At 39.1% G+C, this 18,204-nt stretch overlaps 1 protein-coding gene across 7 annotated transcripts in view; it reads right to left on the bottom strand.

Annotated features, from left to right (window-relative positions):
* Window positions 1–3,527: 3,527 nt before the first annotated feature.
* The window catches only part of LOC132510376 (zinc finger protein 565), a 32,433-nt gene continuing 17,756 nt past the window's right edge, over window positions 3,528–18,204 (bottom strand). For all 7 annotated transcript variants that reach the window (XM_060132380.1, XM_060132379.1, XM_060132384.1 and 4 more), the window contains 4 exons: window positions 15,910–15,978; window positions 12,289–12,415; window positions 11,539–11,631; window positions 3,528–5,322 (listed from right to left, as the gene is read on the bottom strand). In XM_060132380.1, coding sequence (XP_059988363.1) covers window positions 4,052–5,322; window positions 11,539–11,631; window positions 12,289–12,415; window positions 15,910–15,918 — 1,500 coding nt within the window. In that variant the 5' untranslated portion in view covers window positions 15,919–15,978 and the 3' untranslated portion in view covers window positions 3,528–4,051. The remainder of the gene's footprint in view (window positions 5,323–11,538; window positions 11,632–12,288; window positions 12,416–15,909; window positions 15,979–18,204) is intronic.

Genomic DNA, 18,204 nt, shown 5'->3' with positions numbered 1-18,204 from the left:
AACAACTACCAACTTACAGGAAATACCAAGGATAGAGGAGCAGGTTTAACTACCCATTGGGATGAGCCAGCAGAAACCAAGCTCTGAGAAACTCTCCAAGGCAAACAAACTAGTTTCTTTGAAAAGTTAAGTTGCCGGGGGGTGGGGGTGGAGGGGTCCGGGGGAGGAGGATGAAGGAGAATGGATAGATTGAGACTTAAGAAACACAACAATCAACTGCAATTTGTGAACATTATTTGGATCCTAATAACTTTCAAAAAATTGACATTCATGAAACAATTAGAAATTGGAACACTGGCTATCAGATATGCAATGTTAAGTATTAAGGCAGTGCTGTCAATTTTTTTAAGGCGTGAAAATCTTTTTAAATTTGTGATATATTTCAGAGGTACATATTAAAATTTTTATAGATGAAATGATATATCTGGGATTTACTTCAAAAATAACATGGAGGTGGGGGAGTGGGTGGAAATATGGATAAAACAAGCCTGGCCGTGAGCTGGTAATTATTGAAGCTGGTCATGGGGTACTGCGGGTACATTCTAAGAGTGTGAGGACAAAAAGTTTAAAAGAGAGAAGTATATACATTTTTTTTGATGTTTGCTAGTAAAAAAAAAAGTATTATTTTGATCTAATATTTCCACTTTTAGAAATTCATCTTAAAGATATACATTACATATACAAAATAATGTATGTGCAAGGATATTTATTATAGGATTGTTGGAAAGAGCAAAAAATAAACTAAATTGATAAGGTTAAATAAATTATGAAACACACATGAGAGAATACTATGCAGCTGTTAAAAAATAAGGCCATTATATATGTATTGACATGGTGCAATCTTCCAAGGTGTATGGATAAGCAAAACTAGCAATGTATAGAAATTTGCTACCATTTATGTAAAACATTTCTTATAAAGAGTGTTATGTGTATGTCTACACTTAAGCAAACGGAGAAATCAGGAAGTATATGCAAGAACTTGATAGCAGTGATTGCTACATAAAGGGCAACAGGGTAATGTGTGGAGGTTCACTTATGTGAATACAAAATTTAACTTTAAAATTTTTATCCTGTGCCTGTGTTTTAGCTATTCAAAGTGATTAATTTTTAATGTCATAGATTTGAGCCCCTCCAACTGTACATCCTAATCATTAAGCCACTTAAAGAAAAATGACATAAAGCACATTGCTTTGTAACCCTTTGTAGGCAGTGGCACATGCAGAAAATGCAGGTGCTTTTGCTGAACACTCAGGATGACTGAGAAGATGGATAGCATCAGGGTGCAATGGGTTCTCTGGCCCAGACACTGACTGGCTACCCCAAGGGCTGAGGGGATGTGTTTTTTAAGATTACTCAGTCATTCACAAGCCCTGATCTGGATGTCCCTGGAGTTGGATCAAGGCTCTTTTCCCCATCACTGTCATATCCTGGAGTTGCAACATCAAAATTCTAAAAACATATTTAATCCAGAATAGGTGCAGTTCCAGACATTCCATCTAAAATTAATTTTCATAGACTGGATTAAATTAGCTGGAATTTTATTTATATTTATCTTCACAAATGATAATTATTATCTACAATTTGTTTTTCAGGAGTTATTCTTGTTGAGTTTTTTAATCATAAATTTTTTAGCCTTGAAGATGAATTGTAAAGCTTCTCTCAGGGATTATCTGTACTTTAAGGTTTTTGTATGTTAAACTGTTTTCTTGGGACTTCCCTGGTGGCGCAGTGGTTAAGAATCCGCCTGCCAATGCAGGCGACACGGGTTCGAGCCCTGGTCCGGGAAGATCCCACATGCCACGGAGCAACTAAGCCTGTGTGCCACAACTACTGAAGCCTGAATGCCTAAAGCCCATGCTCCGCAACGAGAAGTCACCACAATGAGAAGCCTGTGCACCGCAACAAAGAGTAGCCCCTGCTCGCCACAACTACAGAAAGCTTGCGCACAGCAATGAAGACCCAACGCAGCCAAAAATAATTAAAACGAAACAAAACAAAAAAATTGTTTTCTCTAAAGGGACAGAGCTTTGATGACTTTTTATGTCCTTCCACAATCGATTGTTCAGAAATCCCACATCTTCTTGAACCAATGTTGATTATTTTTGTAAAAATCCATTCTCTCTAGATTTCTAAATATATTAAAGTCATGCATAGTTGCTACTTTTTAAAAAAATCCACCCCTTCCTCATTCATACTGCTAAATGTGTTTTTTTTTCTATATCAGAGTTGTCTATTATATTGTTAAATAACCTTCAGATTAAGTCTACTGTCGTTTCTGATTTTATATTTTTTGGCTGTGCCATGTGGCATGTAGGATCTTAGTTCTCTGAGCAGGGATCGAACCCACACCCCCTGCAGTGGAAGCTTGAAGTCTTAACCAGTGGACCACTAGAGAAGTCCCATTTTTTTCTTTTCTTTTTAATAATCGTTCTTACTGTTGACTTGGGTTTATGTGGCAATTTCCCCTAACTTTTAGGATTGACCATTCATTTAATGCGTTTAGTATGTGACTGGCAATGAGTAGGTGCTGGAGATCTACTTAGAGAACAAAGCCCCTACCTTTTTTAAAAAATTTTTTTAATTAATTAATTTATTCATTTATCTTTGGATGCATTGGATCTTGGCTGCTGCACGCGGGCTTTTGCTAGTTGTGGTGATTGGGGGCTACTCTTTGTTGCGGTGTGCAGGCTTCTCATTGCAGTGGCTTCTCGTTGCAGAGCATAGGCTCTAGGTGTGCGGGCTTCAGTTGTTGCAGCACGTGGGCTCAGTAGTTGTGGCATGCGGGCTCTAGAGCACAGGCTCAGTAGTTGTGGCACATGGGCTTAGTTGCTCCATGGCACATGGGATCTTCCCGGATCAGGGCTCGAACCTGTATACCCTGCATTGGCAGGTGAACTCCCAACCACCATGCCATCAGGAAAGTCCCAAAGCCCCTACCTTTTTTTTTTTTTTTTTTTTTTTGCGGTACGTGGGCCTCTCACTGTTGTGGCCTCTCCCGTTGCAGAGCACGGGCTCCGGATGCGCAGGGTCAGTGGCCATGGCTCATGGGCCCAGCCACTCCGCGGCACGTGGGATCTTCTCGGACCGGGGCACGAACCCACGTCCCCTGCATCAGCAGGCGGACTCCCAACCACTGCGCCACCAGGGAAGCCCCCAAAGCCCCTACCTTTAATCCTTGGGTTCTGACAGGAGTACAGCTTTGGTTACACTGAACTGGTTTTGATATGCAGAATTCACTGCCATTCTAGTTTGTAATTTTAGTTTGATTCTCTTGAAGTTATACTTAGAGGTGGTTTTAGATTCCTAAATGGGCAGATTTCTTTCAGCTGCTCTTCTGTTAATTTCTACTCTTCAAAATTTACAACCTTTTAAATGAAGATCTTCTCATAATAACTATACTTTACTACTGTTTTTCAGAATGAATTATCCTAACAAGTGGTTTTGAAGGCTTTGGATATTTGATACATTCATAAGGCCCTCCTCTCATATGAACTCCTTAACAGTAATACTGTTATTAATTAATGACAATAGTATTTATTGAGCATAGGCTTTATATAAAATATCTGACAATCTTCACATAAACTCTATTAGGTACATATAATTATCACTGCTTAAAAATAAGTAAACTGAGGAACACAGACATTGCATAATTTACCCAATGTTATACAGTCAGTAATTGCTGGAAGTGAGATAATGTTAAGTAAGGTATATGGCGAAAGGCACAGTCACAAAATGTTTTAATAGGGTCATTTTCTATTAGGAATTCTCAGAAGTTTAACATATTTTGAGTGGTAACAGGAGGCTCTTCTATATTCATATTAATTTTTTTTCAGTGTAAGATCTCTGATGCTTAGTAAACAGTGAGTGTGAGGCAAAAAGAATTCCCATGTTTATTGAATTTTCTTCTGGTATGAATTACCTGATGTTCCATAATGGAGGTGACAAATGAAGGTTCTCTGACAATAATTACATTACATTATGCATTATCTAATATTGAGTCAGGCATGAATTCCACATAAAGGCTTTCCTACATCCCTAACATCAAGGCTTTCTAGCCAGTATGAATTCTGTAGTGTTCAATGAGCTGTGAGCCAAGAATAAAGGCCTGCCCACATTCTCTACATTCATAAGGTTTGATACCAGGATGAATTCTCTGATGTTCAGTAAGCTGTGAACTACGAATAAAGGCCATTCCACATTCCCTACATTGATAGGGTTTCTCACAAGTGTGAATCCGCTGATGATGAGTCAGTTGTGAAACACGAATAAAGGCTTTCCCACATTCCTTACATTCGTAGGGTTTGTCACCTGTATGAATTCTTTGATGCTGAATAAGGTACGAACTACGACTAAAGGCCTTCCCACAATCTTTACACTCATAGGGTCTGTCACCTGTATGAACTCTCAGATGTCGTGTAAGCTGTGCGTGCTGTCTAAAGGCCTTCCCGCATTCTTTACATTCGTAGGGTTTCTCCCCAGAATGAATTCTTTGATGTCGAGTAACTTCTGAGCTATGAATAAAGCCCTTGCCACACTCCTTACATTCATAGGGTTTCTCCCCAGTATGAATCCTCTGGTGCACAGTAAGCTGTGAATGCTGTCTAAAGGCTTTCCCACATTCTTTACACTGATAGGGTCTAGCACCTGTATGAATTCTCCGATGAACAGTAAGTTGTGAGCCGCGAATAAAAGCCTTGCCACAGTCTTTACATACGTAGGGTTTCTCACCTGTATGAGTTCTATGATGCAGAATAAGTTGTGAGTGCTGTCTAAAGGTCTTTCCACATTCTTTACATTCATAGGGTTTGACACCAGTATGAAGTCTCTGATGTAGAATAAGTTCTGAAGTACGACCAAAGGCCTTCCCACACTCCTTACAGTCATAAGGTTTCTCCCCTGTATGAATTCTCTGATGTTGAACAAGGTGAGAGGTACGACTGAAGGCTTTCCCACATTCCTTACATTCAAAGGGCTTTTCACCCGTATGAGTTTTCTGATGTTGAATAAGGTGTGAGCCACGGCTAAATGCTTTCCCACATTCATTACATTCAATCAGTTTCTCACCAGTCTCATTGCTGGGATGTAGGGTGAGGGATGTATGATGCTCAAAAGTGGGCATGTTTCCATAGGTGATTTTCACTTGCTTGAAAGAGCACTCATGATTTACTTGTTGTTTTTCAAACTGGCTTTTGTATGCCCAGTCATCTCTAAAACTGGAGCCCTCAAAAGCACAGCATGTAAGGCTTTCCATCAGCTCCCAATCGAATGACTCTACTTCAAAGATATCTTTTTGTAGAAATTTATCACACCTGGACTCCAAGTCTGAAAAATAAAAAAAAAGTAAATACAACTTGTTCTCTTCTTCTAAGAGAAATTTAAGAATTCTACAGGAGACTAGAGAGACAAAACGAAAATAATAACCATAATAGGTGAATTGCTTCTATAAGTCTCAAATATTGCTGTGCAATTTCTAAAAAGCACATGAAAGCACAAATATGATAAGAGCTCATATGGTGCCAGAAAGGGGCAAGAAAACAAATTAAGCCAGTGGTTCTCACGTTTGATAGAGATCAGAATCATCCAGGAAGCCTTGTAACAAAACAAATGTCCAAACAGCACCCCACACTGAATCAAAATCTACAGGAGTAGGGCCAAGACATGTGTATACATACATATCTACACATATTTTAAAAGTTATATATATATATTTTAATTGAAGATTCACATAATATAAAATTTCCCATTTAACCATTTTAAAGTGTACAATTCCATGGTTTGCAGTACATTCCCAGTGTCCTGCAATCATTGTCACTATCTATCTTCTAATTCCAGAACACTCTCATCACCCCAAATGGAAACTCTGTGCTACAGACTCACAGACACAGAGGACAGACTTGTGGTTGCCAAGGGGGGGAGGGGCGGGGGAGGGCTGGATTGGGAGTTTGGGACTAGAAGATGTGAACTATTATATATAGAATGCATCAACAACAAGGTCCTATTGTATAGCACAGCAAACCATATTCAATATCCGAAATTAAACCATAATGGAAAAGAATATGAAAAAGAATGTGTGTGTGTATATATATATATGTATATATGTGTGTATATATATATATAAAATATATATGTAAATCACTTTGCTGTATAGCAGAAACTAACACAATATTGTAAATCAACTATACTTCAATTTAAAAAAAATAAACCCTGTGCCCATTAAGCAGCCACTCCCCATTCCTCATTCCTGCCAGCCCCTGGCAATCACTAATGGCAGAGAAACACTAATTCTGTCCCTGTGAATTTGCCTATTCAGGGCATTTCATACAAATAAGGCATCTATATTTTTAGCACTTTCTACCATATGATGCTGATGTCAGTCAAAATGAAAATGTCTGCTTAAACTTTTTCACAGCCTCCCCACTGCACTTAGAATAAATTCTAAATTCAATGCCATGGTTCACAGGTTCTTGGCAAAGCAGGTCCCTGCTTGTCTCTGTTGTCCTTCTGTTGCTCTATCTCCACCAAGGACAATGCATCTTCATATTGAATACTCTCCCCTTTCCTCCCTATGTAACAAACCACAGCCCTCCTTTGAGTATCTAGAATAAATGTAGGTCTTTTCCATCTTAGACCTCTCATCAGATTCTTTTATCTATTGGGAATCCTGTCCTGGGCCCTTTGTATGGCTGCTTTTCTCTTTAGGTTTCAGATTAAAACTCATACTTTCAAAAAGCTCTCAGCCTGATAACCCTAAGCGTATACTTTGATTCTCTTTCCCACAACGTGTCCTATTGTCATAACACTTTCATCAGTTGTACTTAAGAGTTTCATTTACTTACTCATCTGTTGATTTGTTTTTTTACCTCCCCAAAGGCAGAAATAAAGCCTTTTTCACTAGCCGTTGTCACCAAATCCTAGCACATAGTAGCAATAACGGATTGCTTGATGAATAAATATTGGATTCTGGAGACAGACCAATGGAACTCAATAGAAAGGCCAGAAATAGACTAAAGTTTATATGGAAACTGAATTTATTATAAAGGTGGTATCTCAAAGGAGAAAAGAATAGTTTTTATAATAAATAATGTTGGGATTAGTCATTTGGAAAAAGATAAAATTAGATCCATATGTTATACCACCGTATACCAGAATAAACTCTGAATACAGTTTTAATGTTAAAAGAAAACAGAAACCATACAAAAACTGGAAGGGAATGTGGTAGATTACTTTATAATCTAGGTACAGGGAAACCTTCTAAATAATGACTCAAAATCCAAAAGCATCAAAAGACTGATAAATTCCATTATGTAAAGGTGAAAAACAAAACAAAAAACTTGCACACGAACAAAAAACACCAAAAGCAAAGTCAAAAGACAAGTGACAGAGAAAATATTTGAAACTTATATCATAGATAATGGGATGATCTTCACAATTTATAAAAGACTCTTAAAAATTAAGAAATGCCCTTGAAAAGTAACATAACAATTACCAGCTGATCCAGCAATTTCATTCCTAGGTATATACCCCAAAGAAGTGAAAACAGGGAGTCAAACAGATACTTGTGCACCAAGGCTCAGAGCAGCATTATTCACAATAGCCAAAGACAGAAAGAACCCCAGTGTCCATCAACAGAGGAATGAATAAACAAAATTTGGTATATACATACAATGGAATGTTATTCAGTCTTAAAAAGGAATTAAATTCTGATAAATGAATGAACCTAAAACTACATATTGCATGACTACATTTACATGATATACCTAGAATTGTCAAATTCATAGAGACAAAGTAGAAAAGATGTAACAAGGGGCAGGGCGGAGGGGAAAGTAGAGAGTTATTGTTTAATAGGTACAGAGTTTCTGTTTGGGATGATGAATAAGTTCTGGAAATGGATAGTGATAATGGCTGCACAACATTGTGAATATATATACAACCTGAAGGTGTTCCCAAATGGCCAAAGCTTTCCCAATAAGCAATTTGAACAGCAGAATAAACAATGATATGTTTGGACTATAACTCATAGAATACATAAATAAATAAATAGCCCATACTGATAGAAACAAATCTTTGAATAAATAGATGAATGGGAAAGGGAGTAGGGAGAGCCCTTCCTTACAGAAGAATTCCAATTAATAAATGCAGAAGCAATAAGGGACATAGAAAATCAACACAAGGCAACACTATTGTATTGTTACAGACAAGATCCACCAATGGATACTAAAACCAGTGGGCAAAATGAGGAGAAACAGCATATAGTTGCAAAGTATCTCCCTCCAAGATAATTACCACTTACAGTCACAAAGTACTAACTTTACAGGAGAGAAACATGAGAGACACCTTAATCAAGGTGATCAGGGTTAACACTACCAGTAAAAAGCCATATTAACATCAGGCAACCCCTGATATGATGCATAGAGAAGGACACAACATCACTTCTGTGGTATTCCTGTCAAAGAGGCATAATCTCAATCTAACTGTGAGAAAATATCAAGCAAACACAAGTGAAAGACATTCTCCAAAAGAGTACTCATCAAAAGGATCAAAGTCATGAAAGACAGAGCAATTGTCACAGATTGGAGGATACTAAGGAGACAAAACAACTTAATGCAATGTGGGATCCCAGACTGGATCCTGGTATAGAAGGAGGACATCAGGGGAAAAACTGATAAAATTCTAATAAGATCTGTAGATTAGTTAATAGTATAACACCAATGTTAACTTCCTGATTTTGATAACTGTACTATGGTTACATAAAATGTTAACATTTGGAAGCTGAGTGAAGGGTATATGGGAATTCTCTGTAATAATTTTGCAAATTTTCTATAAGTCTAATCTAGAATGATTTCAAAATATTTTTTTAAAAACTTTACTAAAAAGAAAAAAATTCTATTTCAGTCTTGAGGTGGGAAGAGAAACACAGGTTTAAGCACATTGCTTTCTTTTTTTTTGCGGTTCGCGGGCCTCTCACTGTTGTGGCCTCTCCCGTTGTGGAGCACAGGCTCTGGACACGCAGGCCCAGAGGCCATGGCTCACGGGCCCAGCCGCTCCGCGGCATGTGGGATCCTCCCGGACCAGGGCACGAACCCGTGTCCCTTGCATCGGCAGGTGGACTCTCAACCACTGCGCCACCAGGGAAGCCCCCTAAGCACATTTCTTAGTCAAGTTAAAGACTATTCTATTACAAAGCAATAGGATGTACAACTTCAAAATTGCTTAAAGGTAGAAAGGGTAATAAAATGTGAGCAAGGGCTTCCCTAGTGGCGCAGTGGTTGAGAGTCCGCCTGCCAAAGCAGGGGACACGGGTTCGTGCCCCAGTCAGGGAAGATCCCACATGCTGCGGAGCAGCTGGGCCTGTGAGCCATGGCCACTGAGCCTGCACGTCCGGAGCCTGTGCTCTGCAACGGGAGGGGCCACAACAGTGAGAGGCCCGTGTATCGCAAAAAGAAAAAAAAAAAAAAAAGAAAGAAAAAAAAAATGTGAGCAAAACAGGAATAGCTAGAAATAAAGAGAATGAGGAACAGAAAATATAAGATAAAATGGGAGGAGTAAGAACAGACACATGAATGATCACAATAAATGAGAACAGATTAAATTCTATTAAAGTCAAGGACTCTCAGATTGATTAAAAAAGGAAACTCTAATTCTGATTATAATGGACACACTTAAAATGGCAATAATTTTTAAAAAAGGATAAGCAAAGATACACCATAATTTTTTAAACTAACAAAAACAGGGCATTTTATACTAGTATCAGAAAAAATAGAATTCAAGGTTAAATGCCACTAAGTGGCAAAATGAAGGATGGACTGTACTGATAAAAATACAATTTGCAACAAGGATCTATATTTCATCTTTATAAAAATGTAATATGTAGTAGCAAAATATATAATACAATTAAGAGCTCTCAGAATTTGACAGTGGAAGTACAGAGAAAGTTAAAAGGACATACAGACTCTAAATCACATAATCAAAAGGGTTATAGTTAAAGAGGTGAGTGCCCCATCCAAAGGACACTAGTTTTAAATATATGTGGAACATTTTCCAAAATTGGAACAACTTGACTTAATGACAACATTGGAAGAGAAAAGGCAGTGGAATGAGTTCTTCTTTGGGCTGAGAGAAGATTCTTGCCAACACAGAATTCCATACTCAGTGAAAATATCCTACAAGAAAAAAGGTAGAATAAAGACATTTTCATGTGGTCAACAGCTGACAGAATTTGTCAACAGCAGACCTACACAAAAGGAAATATTAAGGGTGTTCTTCAGATAGAGAAAAAATGATCCCAGATGAAAATAAATGACAATACAGAGAAGTCATGAGGTAGTAACATAACTAAGTATTCAAAGGCTCCATTTTTGTCCAGCAAGAGCCAGTTACAAATACTTACTAACATTTTTTTAGTGGTCACTATTGCCTGGCATTGTTCTGGGCATTTTCACATACTAACTCATAAAAAAGCCACACTAACTACATGAAGAAGGCACTTTTTTTTTTTTTTTTTTTTTTGCGGTACGCGGGCCTCTCACTGTTGTGGCCTCTCCCGTTGCAGAGCACAGGCTCCGGACGCGCAGGCTCAGTGGCCATGGCTCATGGGCCTAGCTGCTCGGTGGCATGTGGGATCCTCCCGGACCGGGGCACGAACCCGTGTCCCCTGCATCGGCAGGCGGACTCTCAACCACTGCGCCACCAGGGAAGCCCCAGGAAGGCACTATTTTTAATCCCATTTTCAGAGGAGAAAACTGAAGCACAGAGAATTTAAGTAACTTACTTAAACTCACAGATCTAGTAAGTGACAGAGCCAGGATTTGAACTCAGAAAACCTGATTCCAGGGACTTCCCTGGTGGTCCAGTGGTTAAGCATCCGCCTCCCAATGCAGGGGACGCAGGTTCAATCCCTGGTTGGGGAACTAAGATCCCACATGCTGCGTGGCAACTAAGCCCATGCACTGCAACTACTGAGCCCTCACACTCTGCAGCCCACACACCACAACTAGGGAGAAGCCTGCGCGCCATAATGAAAGATCCCACATGCCGCAACTAAGACCCGATGCAGCCAAATAAATTAAAAAAAAAAAAAAAAGAAAATCTGATTCCAGAGTATTCCCTCAGCCACTACACATCCTTACCTCTCAAAAGTTAAGAGAATAAATGAATTGCTGAATTAGGTGAAGTGAAAAGCTGTTTTAAGAAAATAAATACTTTTTAAGGAATGAAGACACTTGCAGAAAAAAGGATCCAAACTCCAGGTAAAATAGCTGCCACCGGAAAGGGGCACATTCCTTTTTGAAATGAGAAGAAAACATAAGAGAAGAAAGAACAGAGAGGAATTAATGGGGATAAAGACAAGGTTCCCGTGGAAGCTGATGCTGGCAAGGTCTTTGTTCTTCATGGCTTCACGTCTCAGGCTTTTATTCCTCAGTTTTTGGTAGGGCTTTGAGGGAGTTTCCTGACAATAACTCAAGTTACTGTTACGAGTTGACTCACCTGCTAGGCTATTATTCCCAGTGACCTCCCCCCATTGGATCAGCCCTCACTCACCTGGGCACCATGGTCCTGTATCATTTACAACCATCCAGGGTTCTTTCCCTTGCTCCAGTAAGGAGATGACATCGGGCTTAGAAAGGGAAAGTCCTGTTTATAGGAAAAGAAATGGGGCATGATCGTGCTGTTTCCAAATTCAAACCCAGTCTCTTGGTTGCTAAGGAAGAGAGGCAATTACATAAAAGAAGGTGTGAAGGTTGTCCAAAGGATGGGAAGGTGGAGGTGCCAATGGCACTACCCATTTCCACTTCAACAAAGCACAGAACAATTCCCTTGAAGACAGAGAACAGAAACTTAGCCAGAAACGTGTAAGTCTTCCCAGAAATTCACCATGAAGAAACCAGAAATTTTATTCTCCATTTGCCCTCTCCCTCTCCCCAATCCATTCCTCGCTACTCTTGGCCCTGCTGTGTGCCTAGCTGTGCCCCAGACAGCTTACCTGTAAGGACTGTAATACCCTGGTCCTATCATATCTCATTGGGTTTGGTAGATGGAAAGCATCAGTGGACAGGAAGACAGTTCAGGATATTTCTCATCCCTCTCGCTCCCTCCTTTGACCCAGGAGTTCTGGAGGTAGCTACAGTGGCTACCAGCTGGCCCTTCTCCATGGCTCTAGCTCTCACTATCTTCCAGTGGCAGTGTTTCCTCTCTTTACCCCCTCCAGCTGAAGGTGGTAACAGCCTCCCACTGTTGTAGTCCCTGGGAGCCTTGTTTCCTGGCTGGTCCTGTATTATACAATGTCCTTACCTAGTGAGACCAAGTTACTGAAGTTCTCCAAAGTTACATCCTTGTACAAGTCCTTCTGGGCAGGTTCCAGGCACTTCCATTCTTCCTGAGAGAACTCTATGGCCACATCCCTAAATGTCACCAATCCCTGAAACAATAAACCCATGCACTACTAGTAAATGAAATGACTTTTAGTTTTTAAATTGATTACAAAAATTTTCAAAATACACAAAAGTACAGAGAATAGTATAATGAGCCCCCATGAATCCATCACTCTGCTTCAGTAACTTAACAAGACCTTGAAAATCTTGTTTTAGGTCTTCCTTTCCATTTTTTACCCCTGGTATATTTTGAGGCAAATCCCACATACCAAACATTATAGTATTTTACCCACAAATACTTTAGTATCTAACAGATTAGGCTTTTTAAAAAATGCATAATAACCAGAATATCACTATCACACTTAATAAAATTAACAATAATTTCCTAATAACCAGATCAAGTTTCAGATTGCCCCAATTTTCTCAAAAGTGATTTTTGACAGGAGGTTTGTTCAAATCAGGATTCAAACAAAATCCACCCCTTGCAATTAGTTTATAGATTTCCTAAAGTCTCTCAAATCTCTTATAGCACCCACAGACCCTTTAAAAATTTTTATTGCTGTTTATTCATTACACAAACATTTGAATCAGTAGCATTTCCCATATTCTGGATTTGGCTGATCATATCTTCATGGTATAGTTTAACATGTTTCTCTACTTCCATATTTTTTAGGGGACATAAATATGTCAGAGGACATACTGTGTACTTCCTATAGCATCCCCTTAGGAAGCACATAATGACTGGTTGTCTCATTTTTAGTGAGGTTGAAATTCATGCAGCTGGGGGAAACCCCAGGAGAAAAATTAAAGTGTGCCGAATTTGAGAATACTCCTAGCTGCAAAACCTCTCTGAAGAAAGGCATCTTCTACCAGCTCCCTAAGGACTACCACATATTAAATTAAACCAGCCAAGATAATTTCATGGGAAAAGATTAGTCTTTTTAACAACTAGTGCTGGAATAAGTAGATATCCATATGCAAAGAATGAAGTTGGACCCCACATCACACTATATATAAAAATTAACTCAAAATAATTGTAGATCTAAATGTAAAAGCTAAAACCATAAAACTCTTAGAAGAAAACATAGGAGTATATCTTCACAGCCTTGGTCAGGCAGGGGTTTCTTAGATATGGCACCAGACACAAAAAAGAAACAAAAAGAACAAGAAGATAAAATAAACTTCATCAAAATTTAAAGCTTTGTTCTGCAAATAATTTCATCAAGAAAGTGAAATTCCAACCCACAAAACTGGGAGAAAATATGTGCAAATTGTTTATCTGATAAGGGACTTGAATCCAGAATATATAAAAACTCTCACAACTCAGTAATAAAAAAGACAACCTAATTATGAACCAGCCAAAGAATTTGAAGAGATTTCTCCAAAGAAAATATACAAATGGCCAATAAGCACATGAAAAGATGTTCAGCATCAAAGATGTGCAAATCAAAACCACAATAAGATGCCATTTCACATCCACTGGGGTGGCTATTATGAAAACAAAACAAAACAAAACAAAAAACAAAACTCCCAAAAAACACATATTGGTGAAGGTGTGGAGAAACTGGAACTCTCTTACGTTGCTGGTAGGAATGTAAAATGGGGTAGCCACTTTGGAAAACAGTTTTGACAGTTCCTCAAAATGTTAAACATAGGGTTAACATGTTACCCAGAAATTCCACTCCTAAGTATACAGAAATGAAAACATATGTCTACCTAAAAACATTGGTATATACCAATGCTTATAGCAGCATTATTCATGATAGCCAAAAAGTAGAAGCAACTCAAATGTCCACAGACTGATGAATTGCTGAACCAAATGTGGTCTATACATATCCATGGAATATTGTTTGGTATAAAAATGAACAAAATACTGATACATGCTACATCACGGAAGCTTGAAAACATTATGTTAAGTGAAAAAAGTCACACACAAAAGATCAAATATTCAATGATTCCACTTATATTAAAAGTCCAGAAAAGGCAATTCCATAGAGACAAAGTAAATTAGTGGTTGCCAGGGGATGAGGAGGGGAATTTGGGAGTGACGGCTAATGCAAACAGGATTTTTTTTGGCAGTGATGTAAATGTTTTAAAATGGTTTGTGCTGATGGTTGCACAGCTCTGCAAATATACTAGAAAAGCACTGAACTATATACTTACATGGGTGTATTTCATTGTATGTGAATTATACATATGTACAATAAATAAAGCTGTTAACGTTATTGAAGACTTTCATTAATGCTGGTTAAATCTATCTATATATACCACATTAGAAATTAAAAGAGATAAATTAAAAAAATATATTAATTTATTCAAATAATAATAAACCTGTTAACATAAATAACACACATCTTATGAAAAATAACTGTCAAAATGAAATAAATTTAGTAGCACTGTTTTACATTTTTGCAAATCTCTTTAATGACTGGCTGAATGAAAGAGTTAGATTTTCACATCTTCTGTATTCAATCTGTTGGCCAACTTAATTTAATTTAATTTAATTTAATTTAATTTAATTTTACTTTTTGGCTGCACCACGCGGCTTGCGGAATCTCAGTTCTCCACCCAGGGACGGAACCCAGGCCACAGCAGGGAAAGCCAGGAATCCTAACCACTAGGTCCCCAATCTGTTGGGATAACACATTTCATATAGCTTCTGGGAAACTCCACTGTACACTCATTAGAGTTGTGAGTGAAAAAGGCAAATAATGTGTTAGTATTATTATTATAAAAGTAATTTTGACCCCTAGACCTCCTGAAAGGGTCTCAAAGTCTTCCTGGACCACACTTTAAGAACTGCTGACCTAGTGCTACACAATTTAACGTGAATAACTTGAAATCACATTGTGTTAAGTGAAAAAATACGGTAAAAAATATAGAGAATATGACAACTGTACATCAAATTTAAAAATGAAAAACTCAACAGTATACTGTTCAGCAGGCATTCATATATGGTAAATTATAAGAATCAAAGTGCTAACGAACGCAAAATTAAAAGTAGTCATTAACATGGTGAGGTGGTAATACGATATGTGAAGGGATGTGGGAAGGGATAAGGGTTACTTAGATGGTACATTAAACAAATATATCAACTCATTTTATTATTCTTTATACCATATATATGTTATAGACACGTTTTTGTATGTATTTTTCAATACTGTGAAATGTTTTATGATTTTTAAAGGGGGGTGATATTTTAAAATAGAAGGAAAAAAGGAAACTACTTGGGTTAATGGAAAAGATCAAAGTTATCTTATCTTTGGCTCTATTCAACCACGGTTCTGATAAGGACGGCTCTCAAATTTCTCTCAGGAGAATATATTTCTGCTCCATTGGTGCTCTGGTAAGAACATTGTGCACGTATGTGAACACTTGGAGAAGAGAGGGCCACAAAGGGAGGTGAGGCATCATTGCTCATTCTCTGCAATGGAGGAACTGGGAGCAGGTTACTGAATGGGGCTCAGCTAGACAGGGAAGTCTCAGGATAAAGAACACAAATGTTGATATTATTTCAAGGATAGAGGAAACTTCCACTTACCTGGGTCATGGCTTTTAGAACTACCTGTCCTGCTTGGATTTCTTTAGATTCTTGAACAAGTGCAGAGTCCTGAAAAAAAAAAAAAACAGAGTAGGGGGAGAAGGGGCAAATTTCATAAACCGAGCTTGCCTCAGCACGCCTAAATAGATGAGCTTAAAACAACTGTACTTCCAGGGTCCCTGCTCTGCTTCCTTTGCTCTCCCCTTGTCCCACCACACAACACTAATGCCAAGAACTATTGAATTAACAAAACCCAGCCCCTTCCTAAACCATAAGGAAACTGAAAGATGGATTCAAGGCAGATGTGCTTCGGCACTGACATAGAATCCAAGCACGTTAGCAGGAGGGATTCTGGCTGGGACAGTCCCTACCTTGTTGATGCTAATGTACACCCTAGATGAGGCCTAGACAGCTCCCAGCTAGCTGTACCAAGCAGACCTTCCTTTGCAGCTGCAGCAAGGAGGATCACAACTCAGACTCACTCAGACTTTACCCCTTAAAGATGAGGACGGTACCTACAGGCTAGGAGCAGAGCATACCTGTGTAGGCCAAACCTTGTAAAAAAGACAAACCTTAAACAAAGTTTTCCAGCTTCTCTGGGTTCAACAGGCGAAACCGCTTGGGTACCTCCCCGGCTCTACATTCGCCTTCTAAGTTCAAAAAGGGCCACGCCATCCATATGAGAGGCTTCGTCAAAGCCTCCAGCCCCAGCTGGACTTATCAGACAGGAGCAAAAAAAACCACAGTAATACAGGCATCTTACAAGCATACCTACACATCCAGAGTATTTACCTGAGTGGGAACTCAATTTCTAGAAGCTTCTTGGCCCAGCAATCCTTATTTTCCACATAAGCCCTCTCTACTGCTTTCCTGAAGAACATCACTTCCTCTCTGGCTGACAACTGCTGAGGCTGGTGGAGAACGGCCTACTTTAAGATAATGAGAACTCAGGGGTTTTTTAAGGAAGGTAGTAAGGCTGGTTCTAATCACAGGTGCAAGGAGCACCCATGCTTTTTTTTTTTTTTTTTAATACTGTGATTTATCATCAGGTACTTTATTCTCTTGGCCACTTTGCAGTCATGCTAGAAGTTTCCAGAATCCTTAGTGCATATGGTGTGCAAGAGAGTCAAAAAGTAAGAAAAGAAAACTCCTCCCTGGAGAGTGAAGTCTAGAGAAATGCAGGCCAGAAAGGTGTAAGGAGTTATTCCAGAGGCTGCCGCCGCTAAGGCCATTGGTATCAACTGGATAGATCTCAATAGTACTAAGAAGAACCAAAACTGATCAACAGATACGTGAGGAAGTCAGACGCATGGAATAGTAGGACATTTCACACACAAAGGACAAATAAACCAAGAGTTAATTTTGGCTACCAAACTGCAATTTGGTTTTCTAGGTCATTTTCCCCCAACTATTTAAAAAGAAACACTAGTGCTACACATATGCAACTTTAAGATGTTGTATTCTCCTATCAAGTTGCACTGAGAAGCAAGTTAAATAAGCCCCTCTTACTGCCGTCCACCTGCAGAGACGTCACATCCATTTTCTTTGATTTCCATTGGCAACAGCGGGAAATAATTCCAATAGTGAAGTAAGCAGCCAGACTGCCTTGCTGAGTTCCCATGGTGGGGAGGGGTGCCGTCAGAAGGAAGACTAGTTAAATCATTGGGGGCTGGTGTCAAGGAAAATTTCCTGTAAGTTACAGAGTATGATTTGGGGCCTAAAATCAGAGGATATTAATAGGCAGAAAAGGGACAGAAGAGCATTCTGAGCAAAGTGAAGAGCAGTGGCAAAAACAGTGGACCAAAAGTAGACGGTGTGTTTGGATTGCAGAGAATAACTGGGAAAGACTTGTACAGTTTGGGGCAAGGATTAGACCAGTGCTGTCTTTTTTTTTTTTTTTTTTTTGCGGTACGCGGGCCTCTCACTGCCGCAGCCTCTCCCCCTGCGGAGCACAGGCTCCGGACGCGCAGCCTCAGCGGCCATGGCCCACAGGCCCAGCCGCTCCGCGGCACGTGGGATCCTCCCGGACCAGGGCACGAACCCGTGTCCCCTGCATCGGCAGGCGGACTCTCAACCACTGTGCCACCAGGGAAGCCCTAGACCAGTGCTGTCTTATAGAACCTTTGTGATGATGGAAATTGTCACATCTTGTACTGTCAATAATGTAGCCATTAGCCACATGTGGCTACTAAGCATTTGAAATGTGGCTAGTATGACCAAGGAACTGAATTTTTAATTTAATTTTAGTTAATCTGAATTTAAATCTAATTAATTCTAGAATCTAGAGGAAGATAA

Source organism: Lagenorhynchus albirostris, chromosome 19 (assembly GCF_949774975.1).
Source record: "Lagenorhynchus albirostris chromosome 19, mLagAlb1.1, whole genome shotgun sequence".
Lineage (NCBI taxonomy): Eukaryota > Metazoa > Chordata > Mammalia > Artiodactyla > Delphinidae > Lagenorhynchus > Lagenorhynchus albirostris.
Note: the sequence above shows the minus strand (reverse complement) of the source record. Positions and strands in the feature narration are given on the sequence as shown.